Genomic DNA, 19,996 nt, shown 5'->3' on the forward strand with positions numbered 1-19,996 from the left:
ACACTTTCAGGGAACGTGTCTCTTCTACATGATTGGCAACGCTTTTTCAGGAGCAGGCATATTTATTCTGCATTAGCGAGGGGTTGGCCCGGTAGAGAGAAGCATTTTGGCGTGCGGCTGGCTTAATGAAAACGTGCATTCTTGCGTTATTGCTCTCTTGAACAACACTCTCATAGACTTCTGCTCTCCCATATGCTATGTTCTTGATTGGTGTCGTCGGTGTTAGACTAGTGCGGGTCGCTTATAGGGGTAGTACGAGTGTGACCGATATAAGTGAGATGACGTCGGAGGTGGGACTCGATACATCAGTATTTAGCATCGGACTTGCAGCAATCAAACATTGATTCCCCCGAGGCATCTCTCCACGTCAAACACAACGCAACTTATCACAGAAGGCCCTGCCAGGCATCTTTGACTGCATCATGACGCCTCGCACGCGGGAGGAACTTGTATCATACGGAGTCGTGGACCCCGCTCTAGCGGCCGTAAGTCTGTCTACCTACGTACACACGTTCAGGTCAAGCATTGGTCACAATATGAACAAACAAGCAAGCCATCAATCAATCAATCGACCTAAATCACGAGAATTAGGAACTAGAGAAGAACCCCTTACGGGCACCGCAGCCGTCGGACCCGTACTATGGTCGGGACGATCACTCGGCATATCGGGAGCACCGGACAGCGACGTTGCGCGAGAAGCGTCATCTGCGCTATCTTGCAGAGCCGATCCCCGACGAGGTTGAGGAGGAAGATCGGACAGTGCGGATGCGCGATGGGGAGGAGATTGTGGTTAGGGTGTATCGGCCGAGGCGGAAGGTGGAGGCTGGGAGTCCGTTGATTGTGATGTATCATGAGGGAGGTTGGAGTATGGTGAGTCGCCTGCGGTTCTGTTTTTCGTATGAGACATGGCTTTGGTGTCGTTGTTTGTCGAGGAACGCGGGGGGATGCTGACCATATACATCGTGGACAGGGTGACCTCACGGATGAAGAAGTGAACTGCAGACTGTTCAGTCGGGATTTAGGGGCTGTTTGCGTCAATGTGGACTATAGGTATGGCTTCCACAAACATACAGCGAGGACTATGTGCTAATACCACCCCCACCAGACTTGCCCCAGAGTATCCCTTTCCAACCTGGATCAACGACGCCTGGGATGCCTTGCAATGGGTGCGTGTCCTCTCTCTCTAACTCCTCCACCCAGCTCAGATTCGTATCTAGGTGCGGTAACGTGGCCTGGCTTACTAACACAGCACAGACAGCCCAAAACGCAGGAGAACTAGGGGCCAACCCATCCCGCGGCTTCATCGTGGGTGGTGGATCGGCAGGTGGCAACATTTCTGCCGTCCTCGCTCATCTAGCCCGCGACAACAACCTATCCCCTCCGCTCACAGGCCAGTATCTCTGCGTCCCTGTCATAACCTGCTTCATGGCCCCCGACCTCCTTCCCGAGAAATACCGCGCCGAATACTTGAGTCACCCGGCCGTAACGCCCAACCTAGATCCCGTCATACGAATCGGCAAGTCAGTCCGTAACGACATGAACCTCACGCTGAAGGCGGATCTGGACAGCCCGCTCATGGCTCCCTTCCTGTTTGGCGAGAGGACGGAGCAGGGCCACAAGGGGGTGCCACCAGCGTATTTCCAGGTTTGCGGACTAGATCCGTTGAGGGATGAGGCGTTGATCTACGAGAGGGTGCTGAGGGAGGAGAATGGGATCGAGACCAGGCTCGATTTGTACCCCGGGCTGGGACATTATTTCTGGACGAATTGGCCGGAATTGGAGAGTAGTAGGCGGTTTGTGGAGGATACGGTCAGGGGGATGAGGTGGTTGTTGGAGCGGGGAAAGGGAGACTAGAGAATAATAGCCGAGGTGAAAGGGGGGTTGATCGTATTGAGGTGAGGAATAGCAACTTGTTCTTGACTGCGTAATCACAGAAGGGGAGCAGTTTCCCGAGTCCAGTGATGGCCGTCTGGGCAGATTGACGGCTCTGCTCTGCCACAGCATATGATTGCTGGGTTTCCAGGTCGTCCCGCGCAGAGGTAGCAGAAGTCAGTCCGATTTCACCAACCTACGCGCCGGGCGTATGGTGTTGTTGTGTTCACCGTCCATCCGGCCACGGGGGCTGACTGTTGGGAGGATAGGGGGAGGGGGTTTTGGCTGATCGTTGGTTGTGAGAGATTTGCAGCTGGACGTGACTGCGCAGCCGACCTTCGTAGTGCACAAGTCCAATCGCAATACCACTGCAATTGCGTCGGTGACTTGTTGGTAAACTGTAGCACCGGGATAGCATACCTGACCCGACTGTCCACACACTGTACCGCATACGTTACGGTAGACCTGATAGCGCATGGGCCTGAGTGCAACCAGCAAAACGTACAAGTTACTTCTTCCTTGAGAATGGAACACACCCTGGTTTAACCACACACCTGAGGAACCGTACGTGAAAGGCCGCGAAAGCTGTGACGCGTTCTCGCACCTTCGACCGTTGACACTCAACTCCACAGGTTAGCTCGTACACCCACCCTTCCACGACTCGCCTGGGGATCACAACCTGGTCTGAGAAGAGGCGGGTGCCAAGTCGTCCAGTCAAGTTCTGGATCGTTTTGAGTTTGCCAAGCGCGCAATCATGACTTGCGTGCCGATTCCGGCTCACTACATGCTGGACTTCCAACCTATGATCTATACCAACGCGTTGTCATATATCTCGGGGCGTAATCTTTGTACCATTCCTGGATACCCCACTCAGGCCGTCAGTAGCAAAGCCTTTGACTTCCGTCATCGCCTTATAACCCGAACGTGTCCATTTATGACAAACGACCCCGGGTGGTACCAGAGACCCCATCCATGCTCAATAGAAACCCCGGGAGTACAACAGGAAAGCAGAAGGGGGACATTTTGAGTCTATCGAACCACGTTTCTGTCGTCGATTGATGCAAGCTACTACAGTCGCGGACCCAGATGTCGCTCCCTGGGCTCATTTGTACAAGAAGAGACGGCCACAGAACAAGATACCTCGAAGCGTGGTCTTTCGTGGCACAACTAACCACACCCTCCCTGCCCAGTGCAGCAACCCGATGGACCTGGGCACTTTGAGGGAATGAATTTATCGATGCAACTTATTCAGGACGTTCTTCACGAGGCCGTTAAATGTAGTTCGAGGGGATATCGGCTGGCGAAGCGGGGAGACATACTTATCGAGTTAACAAGATATCTCCAACATGGACGGGATAGCTAGCCGGTGACAGCTAGTTTAGGAGTTATCGGGAATAGAGAGTGAACATAGAGTACCAGTATGGGGGCTGTAGCATTGATTTTCTAGATCTCTCACCTAGGTCCCTTCCAGTCGAGAAGCCATTGATAGGATTGGCCTGTTAATGTTGAGTCGATTTATGGGGCAATGCCGGATGCTACTATCAACATCGTAGGCCCATATGTAACAATTCGAATCTCCAAGTAGTTGGACTGACTATATTATTGAATCGTCGAAGGACAAGCTCCTATCCTACAGTATGCAAGCTACAGAAAGGCGTACCGTTCCATGGTGGCAAATATGGCATTAGCTTGAATATCTGTATCAACAGGAGCCACAGCTTCGAAAGCAGAGCGGACAGCGTAGACAGATCAGGCGCGTTACGTAATGACAAAAGAAGACGTAGGATGATGGACGACATATGCGCCATGTGTTACGCATAAATGTTGGATATCGATACCGACAAGCTTCAAAACTCAAAGACGGCCTGTACTTATCTATTACCCTGGACTCCCAAAAGTGCCCCAAAAGTCCCAAAACATGACAAACATGTGTTAAGCTATCGTGTAACTCCTCATTCCAGTGATAACGTTCGCATGCGCGCACAAACCAATGCAAATCAGTGTAGCCGTGGCGGTGGACGGAGTGAATGAAACCACAGGAAAGGGCTGGAACAAGGCTGCCGCCATGTGATGTAGACCATCCCATTGAAATGGCCATCGTCAAGCTGTCTATTCCCAGTGTCTGAATAGGGGGAGTAATCTGCGAACCCGAGCAACCATGTCGAGTTCCAAATTCCATCGTATATATGCCATATTTTCAATCCACCCGCCACTTCTATGCATATTGCTGCCAAGTCGAGTGGCGATCCTCCGTCCCGCCGGTGCTTCAGCGTGTGCTTTATACGTACTGTGACAGCCATCTGATACCTTCACCGTAGCCCTGTCTCATCACTACGGAGCACATGAAGACCTCGATCGGTCGGATTCCCTCCAAGGGCACCTTGCCCTTACCGGTTGTCTGGTACATGCCGAGTTCCTGTCGCAACATATCCTCGGAAATGGCATCGGGGTGGTCGATCTTGTTGCCTAGGACGACGAAGGGCACCTTGGCGAGCTCCTCCATCGACAAAAGGGCGTCGAGCTCGGCTTTGGCCTCGGGGAAGCGCTCGTGGTCTTTGGCGTCGACCAGAAAGACAATGCCGTTGACCTCTGGGAAGTAGTCCCTCCACAGTCGTCGGGCTGTACCGAGAAGCCAAGGCGGTTAGTGCCTGTTCTTATCATGGACAAAGAGCATAGAGTACAATGGAGTCCTACCTTGTTGATGGCCGCCTAGATCAAAGGTGGTAAAGCGGACGTTGCCAATGGCGAGCTCTTCGGAAGCTGTGGACGTTGTTAGCTGTCGACGACACACCTGCCGGATTCCGGGGGCGGTAGATCGTACTGGGATGGAGAGTAGGTTGCAGAATGGCAACTCGGTCGTTCTTCAACATATGAAGAAGCGTCGTCTTGCCGGCATTGTCGAGACCCAGGAAAAGTAGCTTAGCGTGCTTGTTGAGCAGGCCGAGCGACGAGAGGACGTCGTAGACTGGGGGCAGGACATCATCAGTTTCTAGCTGGGCAGAATGAAGGGTTTTCTCAAGCACATACACCAGTTGATGATCCACATGCTCACGGTTCGTAGCGTTACGGGATTTGATGTGAAGGATTCAGGTCTGAGAAGGGGGCAGTTCAGCTGTTGTCGTTGAAGGGGATGATCCAGATTATTTGTCTCGATGGACAATGGCAGATACAGCGCTACGTCGTCGCAACTCAGCTGGAAGCCCACTAATCACCTGGTCTGTGCGCATGGCCCGTGCCTTCTCTACGTGGTTCTTCCAAGAAACAGCATCAGTCAACTTTACACATGCGCAAGGAAGTCGCATTCACTGTTCGACATTTCAGCTTAGTTCGGCCGAGAAAAGGTCGGAGGACAGAGCTAATGTGTCATTCTACTCTATCAACCCCCATGTTGTCTACATGTGCTTTACTGCTTGCTCTTCCGCCTAAGTGCCCGCAATTCACCTTCACTGTATGAGCCGTTGATAATGCACCTCAGGATCCGGCAACACATGTACCAAGTACTTCTTCTTTGTGCTTCGCACACTTGACATAAACTCATTGGTTCCAGTCCAGTTGCCCACTCGAACTGGATCCACCCATAAGGACACATGGCGTTTCCCAGTGTGCAAAAACATGTGTGGCGTGGACTGGGGCTGTTGTCTTCAGACGGTCACTGACATCAATACTAGAGCTGGTCGGTTGATTTACAACTCTTTTTCACGGTATGTATGCACCCAAAGGTTATACATGTGTTCGTTGTGTAAATGAATGCTTTGGATCGCCGCCCATGAATGCTATGCTTGCCTGGTATCCTGAATGCAATCGCCCTGCCCGCCTAATGACCCTTGAGGTTTGTATCAAGGAACTATGGAAAGGATTTTAAAACAGAATATAATATGTACAAGAAACGAGGCCTATATGTGGCCCCTCTAGAGAGTAATCACCGAAAGGGGCAAGGGGTAAGCTTCCAGTGCCATGCATCGTGCCACTGCCTTTCAAACGGAGAGCACATAGTTGCCAGGCCCAATCTTCCCGGCGATAATCAAGCCGACTTCCCGCATGCGCTGGGCGCCGCGGCCAGGTTGAGGACGTTTTTCCTGCACCTGACCTTTCCGGGCGCGGTGGCAGTGCTTCTGGACATACTTCTCCCGACGTCGCTGCCGCTTGTGTTCTAATCCCTTCACGATGTCGATAGCGCCGCGGACGTGGGCTTGCGTACCCGCTTTCGCAGGCTGCCGACGACGTTGAGCCTTGAGGTGATGAGAAAACATGGCAGGGGCTCGAGGCAGCGATTTGGTGTAAGTCAAGCCGGGCCGGAAAGCGAGCGTCTTGAACTCAGCAGCACGCGCCTTAGCAGTATTCTCCGTTAGCGAAGCTGGTGTGGGGGAGTTGAAGAGTCGTCCCGAAGGAGGAGGCGAGATGAAGCGCCGAGGGGACTGCTTGTCGCAAAGTCTTCTTGGAGACCGTCCTCGAACCTTGGGGGCGGGAGAATGATGGCGCTTGGGCGGCGGAGAGTGGAATCTCTTCGGTGAAGCATGCTCGCCTCTCTTCTTACGGCCCCTATCTTCCCCATGGTGCAAATCTTCCAGCTCGCCGTGGATCCAAACTTGCTCGTCGCTGTGGTCCGAAAGCTTCACTGAGCTGGTTTCATCCTCATCTTCCGGCTCGGATGTCGGGAAGCTAGGATCAATGTCCTGCGGGATCAAATAAAGCTTCTCACGCCTTTTCTGGGCAATACACGACATGTACGCATCCTCCAGAGGGCGGTCCTCGTCCAGTGTGCCACACACGAAATCCGTGCTGTCTGGCAACTCCGGTGTGCCCGGCCGGATTTTGATGCGGCGGCTTCGTTCCCGGGAATCGCGGCCTCGCGATGTTGCTAGAACCGAAGTTGATGAATCTGATCCGTTACCTGTCAGTGACGACCGACGCATGATGGTCGTCGCTCCAGACACTCGTAAGACTTCCGATTGGCCGGGGTTCCACAGATCGAGCTCATCCCCATCTTCGTCATCGTCGTCCGACTCGGCAAAACCAATCTCGTTGTCAGTGCGGTACCCATCAGTAGCGTCGTCATCTGAACCGTAACCCGAAGAATCATCGGCAATGTCATATTCCTCCTCCGCATCATCCTCCTCCTCCTCCTCAAGTTCGTCTTCATCGTCCTGGTTCTCGGCGTCCTCATCTCCGCCGAGCCCCTCTTCCTCGGCCTCCTCCTGCAGGGCCTCCTCCTCAGCCTCCTTACCTAGCCGACGAATCTCGTTCTCTTTCTTTAAGGTGTCGTTGATTGTCAGGCGCCGCGTAGATAATGGAACGTTCTGACGAATCCAATCCTCTTCTTGGGGCTCGTCGCTGGCAAACTCGTGAAAGCGAGAAGCCTCGCGATTCAAGTCTACTTGGTCTGCAGTCAAAAACTTCTTTGATCGTACCGCGAGTGGGCTATGGGATGGCCGCCGCGGAGTGAGGGATCGCTGTGAGCGACTGCTTGACGGCGATCTGTACTTGCGGACAGCCGTGGGGGAAACTCCCTTGTTGGACGATACTCTCACTTCCGAAACTGTGACCCGACTGGGCTGCTCTCGTGCAGGAGCATCTCGTGAAGATGGCTTTGCAGTGCAAGCAAATTTGATACGTGACCTTCGCTGTGGTGGTTGTTCCACCACAACTTTAGCAGGAGATTGGGCTGGCTGGACTGGCTGGGACGGCGGCATGCTCTTTTCTACCTCAGGTCTGGCGGCGCAAGCAAAGGAGATGCATCGCTTCCTAGCTAGGGCCTCGACCGCAGGGTCCTTGGGCCGATTCTCCAAACGCGTCACGTCCACAGTCTTCTTTGTAGGGGTAGTATCTATGTTGGCAATGCCAAGTCCAACAGAAGCTGCTGAATCGGCGTCGAAGCTGGTTTTTGTATTAAAAAGAGCGGTGTTCAGCCGACCAAGCTGGAAAACAGGAAGAGGTGGACTAGGGGTGTTGGTACGTGCGGGACTTGTAAGACCGGTGTCGCTGGTTAGGTCCGCGGTCGAAGCAAGGCTGATGTTGCTGTTCATGGAGCGACGCCTGGACTGCGAGTTCCTGAAGGCAAGAGACACCGTTTCCTCGTCATTTGGCTGGTGAAGTGCCTTGGTCAAAAGGGATTGCGGCTTGTCAGCGTCTTTGCGAACTATGGTTCGATCGAGGGGGCGTTTGGTAAAAGGTTGACTTCTATCGTCTGGTGGCTCGTCTGCCTCTGCCGCCACCTCATCTTCCGATTCGTGCTGCATGTGTGCGCCTTGAGAAGACCACGCCAACAAATTTGACGTGGTCGAGTCGTGTATAGGTTGGTTTGTCATGGTGATTGTGACGAAGTGAATCTTAGATATGCGGTATAATACTGGTACTTTTTGTTGGTCAGAGGAGACCGGACCCAGTGGAAGTAACAGCGATTCTACCCAACGTCGAGGTAAGACCTGCTCGGGATCGTTCGCCGGCGCCAGATGCAGACAACAGCGGGATCGCAGAACACCAGTATCGACGATGAGCGTGGTGATGATAGTCGATGTAAGATCCTCCGGTGTTTACAAGGTGCATGCAGTCTTCGAGAAGCTGGTGACAGTGTCCCTAGGGACCGTGTTGCTATAATTGCCGACACATGGTGTGCGTGAGGGAATATGGTTTGTGGTTTGTCTTAACTGAAAGTTGGGGTGGGTATGTGTGTGTGGAGAGGATTCTCCCGGTTACGGCGAGTAGTAGAGAAGTAGAAGCGGTTGTTTGAGTGTTTTAATGAGTCAGTCCAAGCAACGGACTGAGCCAAGGGATCACAAGCACGGGAGAGTGTCTTGAAGAGTTGTCGGGTGGACGTCTAACGATCTGTGCAGGACGGACGCAAGACGCAGGGCGGAAGGGTCTTGGAAAATCTTAGCACAAATGCTATGTACCGAACAGGGAATGACGTTGGCGGGTTTGAGCAAGTCGTCGCTAGGCTTAGACGACGAGTGACGAAACCTCGAAGGAATCCTCGACAACGCCAACCTGGCTGACAAGGACCTGATATCAGGTTTTTATGGTCGTTCTAAGAACAGAATCAGACAGGGGAGAAGGGTGGGATGAACCGTCGGGCGAGGGGATGGAGACGCATTTGTGAGCAGGCGGGTCCCAGGAGGCCTTTTTCTGCAGCGTGTTGTGCGCGCCTACTGCGCGAGTGGATGCAGGGACGAAGCGGTGGGGGAAATACTTCCTGAGGGTAACTAACCACTGGCACTGGGTGGGCGGTCTGGTAATGTGAGGTATATGCTGGCACAGCAGCGGGTAATGAAGGCTTTGGTGCTGACCTGGGTGGACAGAGGGGCACGGGCAATCTCGTTACCTTCAAAAAGTCAAAAAGGCAAAGGGGGTGGTGCCGCAACAGGGACTTTTTTAGCCCAATGTGGTAGAAGCGAGCACTAGCAAGTTCAGCATCATAACAGCTACTTAGTACAATTGCAACCCCCCAAAGCCAGATGGGAACTTGCAGATTCAATGAGCGGGGGTCATGAGCATCTGGTGACTTGGAAAATGGCATCAGACGGGCTCCGATTGGCTTTGTCCTGCCACCAACCCAGACCCCCCAAAGTTTGGGCCGGCCAGGTTGCTGATTCACGGCCGAGGCTGCTTGTTATGGGTGCAAATTTCGCAAATCGCGGTCGACGAAACTGGTTTGGTTCACTCGCAAGATTGGACTTCAGTTTTCAGACTAGTTTGCACGCATCGTGCGCTGGCCGAGGAAAATTTGCATTCCTATTACTTGCAGATGCAGCCAGCAGTCACCCAAAGTCCACACGTACCGGAGGCAGGCCCGACACGCGCCATTTCCTGGATCATCGCCACCGCTGAGGTTCCATTGATCTTGCGGCATGTCAGAAAGCACCCTTTGTTTCACTTGACAGAGCTCCACCTGATGGCAACCCTGGGGCTTTCTGCTTTCGTTTAACCGCAATCAATGTGCTTGAGTAGCGTGCATCAATCCTTATGCAGACACGACTCGCAACACCGCCTTGTCCCCTTCGAGGTCTGTACACAATACTTCGTGCTCTGGCAGTCGTCACTTTCATGGTTGTGACTATGCAGCAACTGCGAGCGGTGATCTGCGTGGCGTCAGGCACTTGTTCTTGCCAATTCCAGATGTCAGTGTCCAGGGCAGCTCTTGGCAAGTGTGAGAGAGAGCATCTTGCGATCGGTCCGCTCTGATCAAGTCGGGTACTTGAAGTAGAAATAGAGTAACGCCATGGGCACTACGGCATGGGTTGTGCGACCATCCAATCTTCATCCTGTAGGACCTACTGCTTGTGCTTCGCTGCTCCGTCTTCGGCGAGGCTGTTTCGGCATCTGATCCTCTAGGTTCGGCCATTTCAATTCAACCATCGAGACTCGTACCTTACCCAAGGACTCAGGCCATTCCAGGGGTAAGCTTATGGTGGCTGAGCAAAACTAAGTCAATCGCCTGAAGAGGATTATAGTGTGACGAGGCCACACTCTCCTGATTGCTCCATTATTCTTGTCTGACACAATCCTACACGAGCACCATTTAGTGACCATGTGTCCTGTGTAGCATTCCCAGCTCGGCTGGAAACATATCATCTTGTACAAAGTGAATTATCAGGTACGATATTGGTATGTGGAATAGTACGGTAGTGACGGGTAGCCATGCAGTTTCCATCCCATAACACCCAGGCAACCCACATGTTCGCCAACTGCTTCATGCAGAACTTCAAGCATCAGACCATGACGCGCCCCAGTTATTTTAGAGCCTGTCAACGACGCAGTCTGACATCACCAGCCTCCGCGGAGTTAGACGTTGCACGTCTACTGGAATCATGCAACCTAGACCTTGTTGAATGTTTCCTTCCAAGTTGACTCAAATGGGCATCCCCGTTGAACTGAAGCCTTCTTTTCTGCAAGCTTGATGAAGTGTCTGATTCGGAAGAACTGACAATGCATTGCCTCTGACCAGCCGTCGCGCTGCCTTCGGTAATCGTAAAGGCAGCTTGATGGAGTACACAAGTATACACCTTGTATACTTAGACAATCAAGAACGTGCGGCTTTTCCCATGTTCCACATGTCCCAACGATCAACGGGATCTCCAAGGGTCCAGCTTTCGTAACAACCCTCAACTGGACGACAGAATAGAATGTGCACTCAGGTAGGCTTGTTAAGCTATACCAGATCTACTACACTGGGATATTAAGCCATCTCATATTGTTACACCCTTGGTGCACCGTTTATTCTGTCACCTCCTTGGCTCGATCAAATCTCCAACCTGGCAAGATGGAAGACGGCCTAGTGAGTCGATCATGTGTCAAACGTCCAGACTACCTGAGTAGCATCCCCGTCACCCCAGTATGCGGGGATTCTTACAAGACGGCACATGGCGTCGGAACGCGCGAGTGAAATAGATGCTGTTTCAATCGACTCTTGGCTATCACGTCAGCACGCCCAAGCAATTGTGACAGATAGTATTTCCCCGTCTATTGCTCCTCTTTCAGTCCTCATCGAGCGGCCGATTGAACGGAAGATCTCAGCTTGGCGGCTTGGCGGCTTGGGCGATTCGCAATGCTGTCGCAAGCAGGCAAAATCTTGAACCCCACGTCCAGTCTCAACCACCCCATTATCGCGGACGGTTCAGGTTGACGGTCACAGTGGAGAGCGGCCAATACCCCACATTCCGATAGTGTTTGTGGTGAGGAACAAATTGCGGCTTGAGCGCCTAGGAGAAATCGACGATTCGTGTGTCGAACAAGGACCCCTACCTGGTCCGTCGAGGGATTGACAGGGTCCCATAGTGGATTGCTGCGAGTGTCGATTGTCAATTCTTCTGGTTGTCCATTGATGCGGAGTATCGTTGACGTCTGTATATTCCAACGTTGTTGTCGGTCCGTCGGACAGATGTGCTCCAGACAACCCTGAGCAGATGACCAACATGACCCTCGTCGTACAACTACCATAGTAACGGCCATTCGGCGATGACTATGATACCAGTGTCACCATGTTGAACGTGATACAACGAGTTCCAGATCCCGTTGGACTGGCCGCATCATGCTGCAATGATAGGACGCCTGCACCGGGTCAATGCAGCATCGCAAGTAAACGAGAATTGGCTTCGAACATAGCACCGCTTGGCATTGTTGCAGTTTGGGAGGTATAGCCAAAGGAGATTGGCTTTCTGAACATGGAGGTATTCGCCATTTCGCATGGTATCATAACAAGAAGTCCGTGCTGACTTTATTGCTTAATTCTCTATGTGACTTTCCCAATGCGTTGGTCTTGGCAGGGCAAAGTTCACCATGCCCAAATTATATTTAGATGCTGGGACGATGAGACTGGGACACCGTTGCAAAGTTTATCTTGGGTGAGCCTGTTGGGATCTGTACGACCCTCAAGGATTATTCTTCTCAGACATGCAGTAAACTTCGTGCTGGCTATCATGTAGCTTCTGAAGATGTGATTGCGAATACTGATTTTCCGTAGTATAATATCTCCATCTTAGCCGTACAAGTATCGTCTATATATGCAGGCTAAGAGTGTTGATCTGCCGCAGAGGCAGTCGGGCCAAGCAAGGCATTGCGTCTCCGTGGGCAACTTTGTGCCAATGCCCAGGGCAATCCACCGAAGTTTCTCAGGAAACTTCCGAGTTCGGATGACCAGCCGAATCACGTGCTTGCTTAGATAATCTCAAATTGAGTCTTCATGATAATGCTACCGGCACGTGACTTCGGAATGAGGAACAGGAATTAGCCGACTGGCCCTCGCTGCCGGAAACGAACCGTGCGGCCGTGGACATTGGAGATGCTCAATTTGCGATAGACGACCCATCGAAGCTGTCCTGTCAACGCATCTCCCCAATTGGCAGCCATCACTCATCATGAACTCCCTACGCATTGCCCGAGCAGCTTTGAGAGCTCGCCCTGCAGCTCTGCGAATGCCTCTGCAGCGACGAACCTACGCTGAGGCCGCCACCGACAAGGCAAGTTGTCTTGTCTTGGCCTGCTTCTGTTTGTGCTCATACTAATTTCTGCCTCAGATCAAGCTAAGCTTGGCCCTACCTCACCAGGTACGAAACCCAGTGGCATCTAGAGAAATCTGAAGAACTCTTTTGGCAAGATCACGAACGCGCCGCGGCAACGGCATGGGAGGGCCGACTTAGAGAGAGCGCGGGCTCAGCTAATTACCGCAATAGTCCATCTACAAATCCCAAGATGTCGTTCAGGTCAACATTCCCGCCGAATCCGGAGAGATGGGCGTCCTCGCCAACCACGTTCCTTCCATCGAGCAACTGAAGCCGGGACTGGTTGAAATTGTCGAGGAGGCTGGTAGCAGCAAGCAGTTCTTCCGTACGTGCATGGTCTGATTCGGTACATATGGGCCGGCCAACTGACTGTTGATGTTTTGCTAGTGTCGGGCGGATTCGCAATTGTGCAGCCAAACTCGGTGATGAGCATTAATGCGGTCGAAGGCTACCCTCTCGAGGATTTCAGTGCCGATGCCGTCAGGGCTCAGATCACGGAAGCACAGAAGGTTGCGAATGGCAGCGGAAGTGAGCAGGACATTGCCGAGGCGAAGATCGAACTAGAGGTAGGCCCATAAAACTCACAGATACCACAAGTTTGACTTGCTCTTGCTAACTATTTACTATAGGTTTTGGAGAGCTTGCAAGCCGTCCTCAAATAGAGTGTATAGACAGACTTGAGCAGGGAGTGCATCGTGTACATCACAAAAGTTTCCTATAATCACCAGGACGTACCTGCGAGAATTGAGCATTTTTGAGGCCCGAGCCTTCCTGAGTTTCTCTTTCCCCGTTGCCGTTCGTAGCTGCTCAATTCATGATTGAAACTAACAGTGTCATGGTCAATGCGGCCGTAACCCTGACACCAGTTTCAGAACTTCTTCCATCCAACTCTTCAGTGTCATCGTCGAAGTGACTTGCAAATATTCCCAGACCTACTGCACTCAATTATCCTTAGGACCTATAATGCTCGGTACAAATGCTGTGGTTACAGCCGCCTTGCATCCGACATCACATTGAGGCTAGCGACCTATGTGGGTGAGCCAAGGGATGCCGATGAAGGGTCACCCGCACGCTTCAGCTATTCTCTGGGATGAGGAAAACCAGTCCGCCTCCGCCCGAAGCTCTTGCCGAAGCTCTTGCCGAAGAAGTGATCCCGAGTAGCATTACCTCTCGAATACGCCAGTTGCATTGTCTTGCGCACCCCGGTCACAATTCCAAACACAACCCGGAATTGTGGAATCGGGATCGCGAACACATTGTCGTCGGTTAGGGCCGTCGATCCGCGTCCCATTATGCACAGCCAGCCGTTTCCAAAGACCATTCCTTTCTGGGGCTAAGAAGCGCGCGCAACAAACATAGCGACGAACACGCCATGACACGAGAGTCCCATAGAGGACACCAATGCAGGCTGCAAATGTCGGACTGTGGGGCATGTACTGAGCCGTCTAGCAGCAAAACCCTTCGACCAAGCATCTCAACTGGACAGATACGTGTTCGGAAAGCCACGGGCTTCTCTTCCCATTCAGATGACTTAGTCGAGACGACGGATTTGCGGCGTCGTAAATCAGCTCGAGAGTTGTTCGAGCAACACGGCATTTCCAGGCCCTCTGGATGGCTGTCGGACGAGGAAGACTTGTCTCTTTCGGGAGATGGAAACGCCAGCCCCCGAAGATTCTGCAGAATCTGTCACGTCTGCTCTGCCCGGACTTGGTCGCCTACTCACTGCGCATCGTGTGGACATCATCTCTGCGAACGCTGTCTCTGCGAGGTTCCTGAGAACTCTGTTGAGACTCATAGGGGTTTCTCTCATCATCCGAGTCGAACCTTGGAATTAGATGACGCACGGTACGTCAGACCCCCTATTTCTTCGCCGGAGCCAGTACACAAGGCCACGGTTTCGAATCAAGCGAAAGGATCTCAAGAAGCTGTTGGATCGCAACGTCGTGGCGTAGGTAGAATTGAAGATAACCCCGGAAACAAATCAATCGATATGCCCCAACGGTCATCCTCGTTGGCTCGACAGGACCATGATAGGAAGAACCCGTTCCAGAGGAAGGCAAAGCTCCAGGATCGCAACCTATCTAAGCTTCCTGCAACTTCAGAGAAGCAGTTACATCCAGCATCGCCTGGCATACCAAGCTCGTTTCGATTACGACCCACCCTGTCGGTGAGGCAGAACCCGTTCGTGATTGCGGACAGGAAGGCTACAGGGAAGGCTGCTGAGCCTGAGATAACTGAACAGAGTAAAGTTGAGGTTTACAGGAGCAAGTATACAGACTTGGAACAGGACGACCACGAAGAATGCGATAACCCAGCATGTCGAGCCACCCACGACGGGCACCTTCCATATCGACACAGCGTCTCGTGTGCTTTGCATAGGAGTGGTGAGAGCGAGGGAAGTGATACATCGCATCTACATGAGGCCCAGTTCTCGGGTGAGGTCTCAGCAGCTTCCACGCCCAGTCTGCAACGGCTAGAGCAGCCGTCGCCGCAAACGGTGGCTATGCATTCTCGTCATGATACAATCCATCGTCATCACTCATCTGGATTTCATGGACCGCATCACATTGCAGAGCATCTCGCAATGGCCGTCGGCCACAGTCTTCATGACGATCGCCGCTCCGCTCAGAAGTCTCACCATGAATCTCGTGCAAGAGTAATTGACGAACGAGCTGAAAAGGACCTTCATGCTCAGCAACGCGACATGGGTTTAAAAGCCAATCTCAGCATTGCAACACATCTTGAGCCAGTCACATCCGTAGAGCCTGTAACCCAACTTGACCCCTTCCAGTACGTGGAAAAAGCCCTGCCTTACGGGCACCCTCAGCATCACGAACATGAGATACCTGCAGGGCCACAGCTTGGCTACATAGGAACAGAGATGTCTCGATCTCGCAAACCAGCACGAGAACTTAAACGTGTCGAATCAAGAATTTTAGTGAAGGATTTCCCTGGAGACGACACAACCGTGCGACGTCTTGATACTGAAGAGTCGACAGATACTACAGCTTCCGGGTTGCGTTCTCATCAGAGCATCAGGCGAATAGAGTCAGCCCGTTTCAAGGATAGAAATCGAGAAAATGGCCAGGTTGAAGACTCGAAGGATGAGATCTCTCAGTCATCCCATCCCGCACAAACCAGTCGGAAGGTGGAGCGGGTTGAATCTATTCCAACGCAGTCATTGTCAACGCATAAGCGAATACAACGAGCCTCAGCCCAGAAACCGGCCCAAACTAATCGATCCAGCCCGACGACGCAGCAAAGTCCTCAGACCGAGTCTCGAGGTAGCCATAAGATCCAGAAGCCAAGCGAGTCAAATGACGACCCCAAGCCTATCAGAAAGTCTAACACCATTAAAAGCTTGGTCGTCAAGAACAAGCACATCGACGAGACTCGAACGAACTTGGAATTCCCGGGGAATATGCTACATAGTGACCAGAAAAAAGCATTCGTGCCCCGAGGCCGCGTCGCCAGCCCTCCGCCATGGTTGAAGAATCCAACGAGGCAGCCAGGGAACCTGCAAGGAAGACTGCGCCATGTTGACACCAAGAGCCACCAGGACTTGTCCTATTACACTGCGCAAAACTTGGAACAAATAGATCGCCCAAGGAGTTCCGTTGCCAGCCAGCGGAAGCCAGGAAATTCATTCAGTAGCAGGTTGTCAACACCTAAAAGTGAGCTTCGTGCCGTAATAGAGGGGGCGATCGAGAAGGCCACTCAGGAGTCTTCGTCTCAAACGTCTCAGACTACCTGGCTTGGTGTTAAAGCTCAACTACAGGCACCGAAGGTGGATGCTGTTGGTTCTACCACACCTGAATCTCGGGTTATAGAGAGAGAAGTATCAGCGGTGAAGGAGACGCCGCCTCACCCTAGCCCCCAAAGAAAGGAACCGAAATCACCAGGGGCTAACACTATAGCTTCGTTCACATCACATAGTCCAGAACAAGAGCAACCAGCGGTGGCGGTGACTGCTACGCCCAAATCCGAAAGAGCAAAAGGCAAAGCACCGGCCTTTCCACGACCAGAGACGCTGCCGAATAAGTTTCAAGCTGGTGAAGGATTAGAAGACTGTGTTTTCTGCGAAGCGCCGACCCCCACCCCGCCCGAAGTCAGGGCTCTTCGCAATCAGGGTGTCCGGGACGAGGCCGTCAGTCCATCAAACGCCACCGTGTCAAATCACTACCTGGAAGAGTTCCGACGCAACAGCGACGCACTCCAGGAGCGGTACCGTCGAGCAACACTTCGTGCCGAAGTTGAGCTCAAACAGCTGAGGGATGTGGCATGCACTTCACGGCAAGATTTGCCATATCAACCCGACATTCCCGGCGGAGCAACTGCATCTAGCTTGCCCACGCCGCTGCCGCCGCCACCGCCGCCACAACCACGCCGGGTTTCTTCCCACCAGGACGAAGATCCTGAAGAGGACCAAGAAGAACCCCAAGAGCGAAGAGAAGACATCCCTTCGACCGCTGGCGCCGGCCGGACATCAAAGATGTGTCTTGATTGCAAGGAGACGTTCTCCTTCTACGACAACAAAGCAACGGACCTCGAGATACACCGCCCCACCCCCATAGCACCTCCAAACCACGAGTGCAGCTGGAAGGATCGCTACATAGCCTTGACAGCTGAGATCCGCCTGTTGCGGGCGGAGATGTCGACACGGGTCTCGGTCGAGGCGGACAGGGCCACCTCGGCGCGGGCGCTCGGGCAGCAGGAAGAGGATTTGGGGATCCAGGGGTTGACTATCGTCATGCACTTGAAGGATAAGGATGATTTGGTCATCAACACGGACTTGACCCAGGATGTGGAGGAGGTGGATGATGAGACGGAGGGGGGGAGTAATTTGTAATCTGGCCCAGGGGCTGTATTTCTGTTTGTGCTTTCGCCTTTGTTACTGACTCGAAAGGTGCATGATGGCGGACCCTATGATGCATGAGTACCTAGGTAGCTTCTAGACTGCAATGATAGACTAGTATGTCCGTAATGTTCCTTGGAATGGCTTAAACTTTGTGATGAAGAGGGTGCTAATGGATGTCATGTAACACTCGAGCCCGGCATCACGGGTTGAATGATACTGCATTACTATCTGCCTTGCGCTGGAAGGTGTAGTATATGGTGGTCATGCAGTCCTGCCATCAGGTGGATCCAGCCTGTCATTGACCTCAAACAATCCCCCAAAACATCCAGTGAGATTTGTAATAAGTCAAAATATTTCGTGTTTATTTTGGACATGCTGAATGTTGTTTTCTCATATTTTCTGCTTCCTATGCCACTTTTGCAGTCATTTGAGTGCTCTCCATTCTTCAAGGAGCCTGTAGGAGAACTTCTGGTTGTCAAACTTTTGACCAAGCCTTACCTAGCGATCTTCGGGCCTAGCACCCGTGACCTGATCTCCTCTGTGCTGTGTCAAATTGGATTAGTGCACTTAATCAGACAGCATATATGCGTACTGGCTGCATGCTTCCCCGAGGTGCGGATCGGCTCCTGCTTGGGCCCTATTGTGAGAAATACCGGAATTATGTGGGCAGCAGATTGTCGTTAAGTCATATCGTGAGTCCCTGGAGTTGATAAGTACATCAACTCTGCGTAAGTCCTTTGGGCTTTCATCATAGAGTTTGCTGAGAGGATATCTGCTTTCAACTGTTGCGACTTTGGTAGTTTTACTTTGACAAGTTCAGTTACTCAATTAACAACCGCAACATATTTTGCTACATGGTAAGTTATAAACAACACTTCGGCAGCCTCGGGATGTTTCCTTTATAGGTTTGACAAAAGTTTACCAAATAGCCAAGTGTAAAGATAATGTATGACCTAAGACCTACGAAAGGGATGTGGCAAATCCTTGAAAGTAAATTTCACATTTGGAACCCCAGAAGCAGACGTAGAGTCACAGCCAGAATTATTATATGTGACACAAATCAGATAGTCCCTGCTGGAATTATCTAGCACATGCCGCCCAGTGCCTTTGGGTTCGCATGGAAAGCGCAACCTGCATGATATTCAAGTTGCAGGAAAGTCACACACACAATATAACTCATAATATCTTACTCCACCGCCTTTCCAGAGGACAATTAGTTATTCACATACCCACTTGTCCAGAGTCATGTCGTATAAAGGCACTACCTACTCACGATGCGACCTCTAAGACAACAAGCTTTATCACGTATAGATATTCCCAGTTCCAGCCATTCACATAAATGTCGTTTGTTAATCATGAGTTGCGGCACTTGAGGTTTCGTATCCACATCACCCCACACATGGCTTCCGTAACCTCCAAGTCACTCTCCTGTACTTCAGACACTATAAATACCACAAATCATAAGCCCCGAGTGCTTTTTGACATTAGTTTTATATTCTCATTTTCTCGTAACAAGCACTGCTGTGGAGCAAGGTATTACTGTATGCTGCGTAATCCTCCGCTTGCAAGTCAGTCGTTGCTCAAAACGGCTTCCGCGTGGCAACCCCGACTATGTGCCATAGTTGGCAGTTGAAGCACATGATAGTACCCTCCTTTCAAAGGATGGCAACCAGAAACACAAAAAATCGCGAGATAGTTCCTACGGAATATCTGCAGGCAAGTAACAGGCAATCGACACGTTGCCTTGTCGCTGCGAAGCCGTGGCTGATCTTTGACGCGTATTCAAATCAACACGGCCGAAACCTCTATACCAAATCATGTTTGACGATACATTGGATGTACAGGCGAGTGGCTATCTTTATTAATCCCACGAAGTAGTCGTCAACATATTCCTATGTGAAGATGCCCTGCCCGAACCCAGCCCACGGCGGTACGATCAACCTACACAAGAACAAGGCGATATTCCGAAAGCAAATACTGGCTTGGAAGAGAACGAATAATGGGACGACAGATCAACTCTCTGCGACAACCCAATGTTCACAAAGGAAACCTACGAACGCGAAGGAACTCGAGGACAATTTCCGAGGCCGGGAACTCCAACCCCTTTTGCCGAAGAGACGACAAATTTCTCTTTACTCCGCGAACCTGGTGCACTGCCGCGGATATCCTCCTGGCTGGATGGTAGAGGCAACAGCACCATGATGATCACGTTTTCAGCCCTCCCCTCTTCCTCAGCATCCACCCCTAAAATTCCGCAGCAGGCGGCGTCCTA

The 19,996-nt window shown here is 52.0% G+C and overlaps 7 protein-coding genes across 7 annotated transcripts; 4 read left to right on the forward strand and 3 right to left on the reverse strand.

The window, feature by feature from the left end:
* The first annotated feature begins 333 nt into the window (after positions 1-333).
* On the forward strand, positions 334-1,901 carry BCR38DRAFT_420203 (alpha/beta hydrolase fold-3 domain-containing protein). The gene is made up of 5 exons (XM_040859368.1): positions 334-485; positions 592-870; positions 971-1,050; positions 1,106-1,166; positions 1,255-1,901. The coding sequence occupies exons 1-5, from the start codon at positions 423-425 to the stop codon at positions 1,852-1,854; spliced, it is 1,083 nt and encodes a 360-aa protein (XP_040719784.1). The 5' UTR covers positions 334-422; the 3' UTR covers positions 1,855-1,901.
* Positions 1,902-4,150: 2,249 nt separating this feature from the next.
* Positions 4,151-8,108, reverse strand: BCR38DRAFT_454756 (uncharacterized protein; the record flags this gene model as incomplete). The annotated part of the gene is made up of 6 exons (XM_040861728.1): positions 4,151-4,491; positions 4,567-4,632; positions 4,694-4,837; positions 4,900-5,020; positions 5,853-7,290; positions 7,354-8,108. The coding sequence occupies 6 exons, from the start codon at positions 8,106-8,108 to the stop codon at positions 4,151-4,153; spliced, it is 2,865 nt and encodes a 954-aa protein (XP_040719785.1).
* Positions 8,109-8,542: 434 nt separating this feature from the next.
* BCR38DRAFT_93821 (uncharacterized protein) lies at positions 8,543-9,421 on the reverse strand. The gene has a single exon (XM_040865784.1). It carries the CDS (start codon positions 9,383-9,385, stop codon positions 8,909-8,911), a length of 477 nt encoding a protein of 158 aa, XP_040719786.1. The 5' UTR covers positions 9,386-9,421; the 3' UTR covers positions 8,543-8,908.
* A 259-nt stretch (positions 9,422-9,680) lies between these two features.
* BCR38DRAFT_420209 (uncharacterized protein) lies at positions 9,681-10,105 on the forward strand. The gene has a single exon (XM_040859369.1). It carries the CDS (start codon positions 9,832-9,834, stop codon positions 10,048-10,050), a length of 219 nt encoding a protein of 72 aa, XP_040719787.1. The 5' UTR covers positions 9,681-9,831; the 3' UTR covers positions 10,051-10,105.
* Positions 10,106-11,032: 927 nt separating this feature from the next.
* Positions 11,033-11,937, reverse strand: BCR38DRAFT_93894 (uncharacterized protein). The gene has a single exon (XM_040865785.1). The coding sequence runs from the start codon at positions 11,815-11,817 to the stop codon at positions 11,350-11,352; it is 468 nt and encodes a 155-aa protein (XP_040719788.1). The 5' UTR covers positions 11,818-11,937; the 3' UTR covers positions 11,033-11,349.
* Positions 11,938-12,633: 696 nt separating this feature from the next.
* On the forward strand, positions 12,634-13,754 carry BCR38DRAFT_420212 (ATP synthase). Its single transcript, XM_040859370.1, has 5 exons — positions 12,634-12,824; positions 12,882-12,911; positions 13,038-13,191; positions 13,254-13,432; positions 13,496-13,754. The coding sequence occupies exons 1-5, from the start codon at positions 12,723-12,725 to the stop codon at positions 13,526-13,528; spliced, it is 498 nt and encodes a 165-aa protein (XP_040719789.1). The 5' UTR covers positions 12,634-12,722; the 3' UTR covers positions 13,529-13,754.
* A 526-nt stretch (positions 13,755-14,280) lies between these two features.
* Positions 14,281-15,102, forward strand: BCR38DRAFT_332235 (uncharacterized protein; the record flags this gene model as incomplete). The annotated part of the gene is made up of 2 exons (XM_040855130.1): positions 14,281-14,793; positions 15,043-15,102. Coding segments are annotated over 2 exons (573 nt in total), but the record flags the coding sequence as incomplete, so codon positions are not given.
* Positions 15,103-19,996: the final 4,894 nt, after the last annotated feature.

The sequence above is a fragment of the Pseudomassariella vexata genome (assembly GCF_002105095.1).
Source record: "Pseudomassariella vexata strain CBS 129021 chromosome Unknown BCR38scaffold_2, whole genome shotgun sequence".
Taxonomy (NCBI): domain Eukaryota; kingdom Fungi; phylum Ascomycota; class Sordariomycetes; order Amphisphaeriales; family Pseudomassariaceae; genus Pseudomassariella; species Pseudomassariella vexata.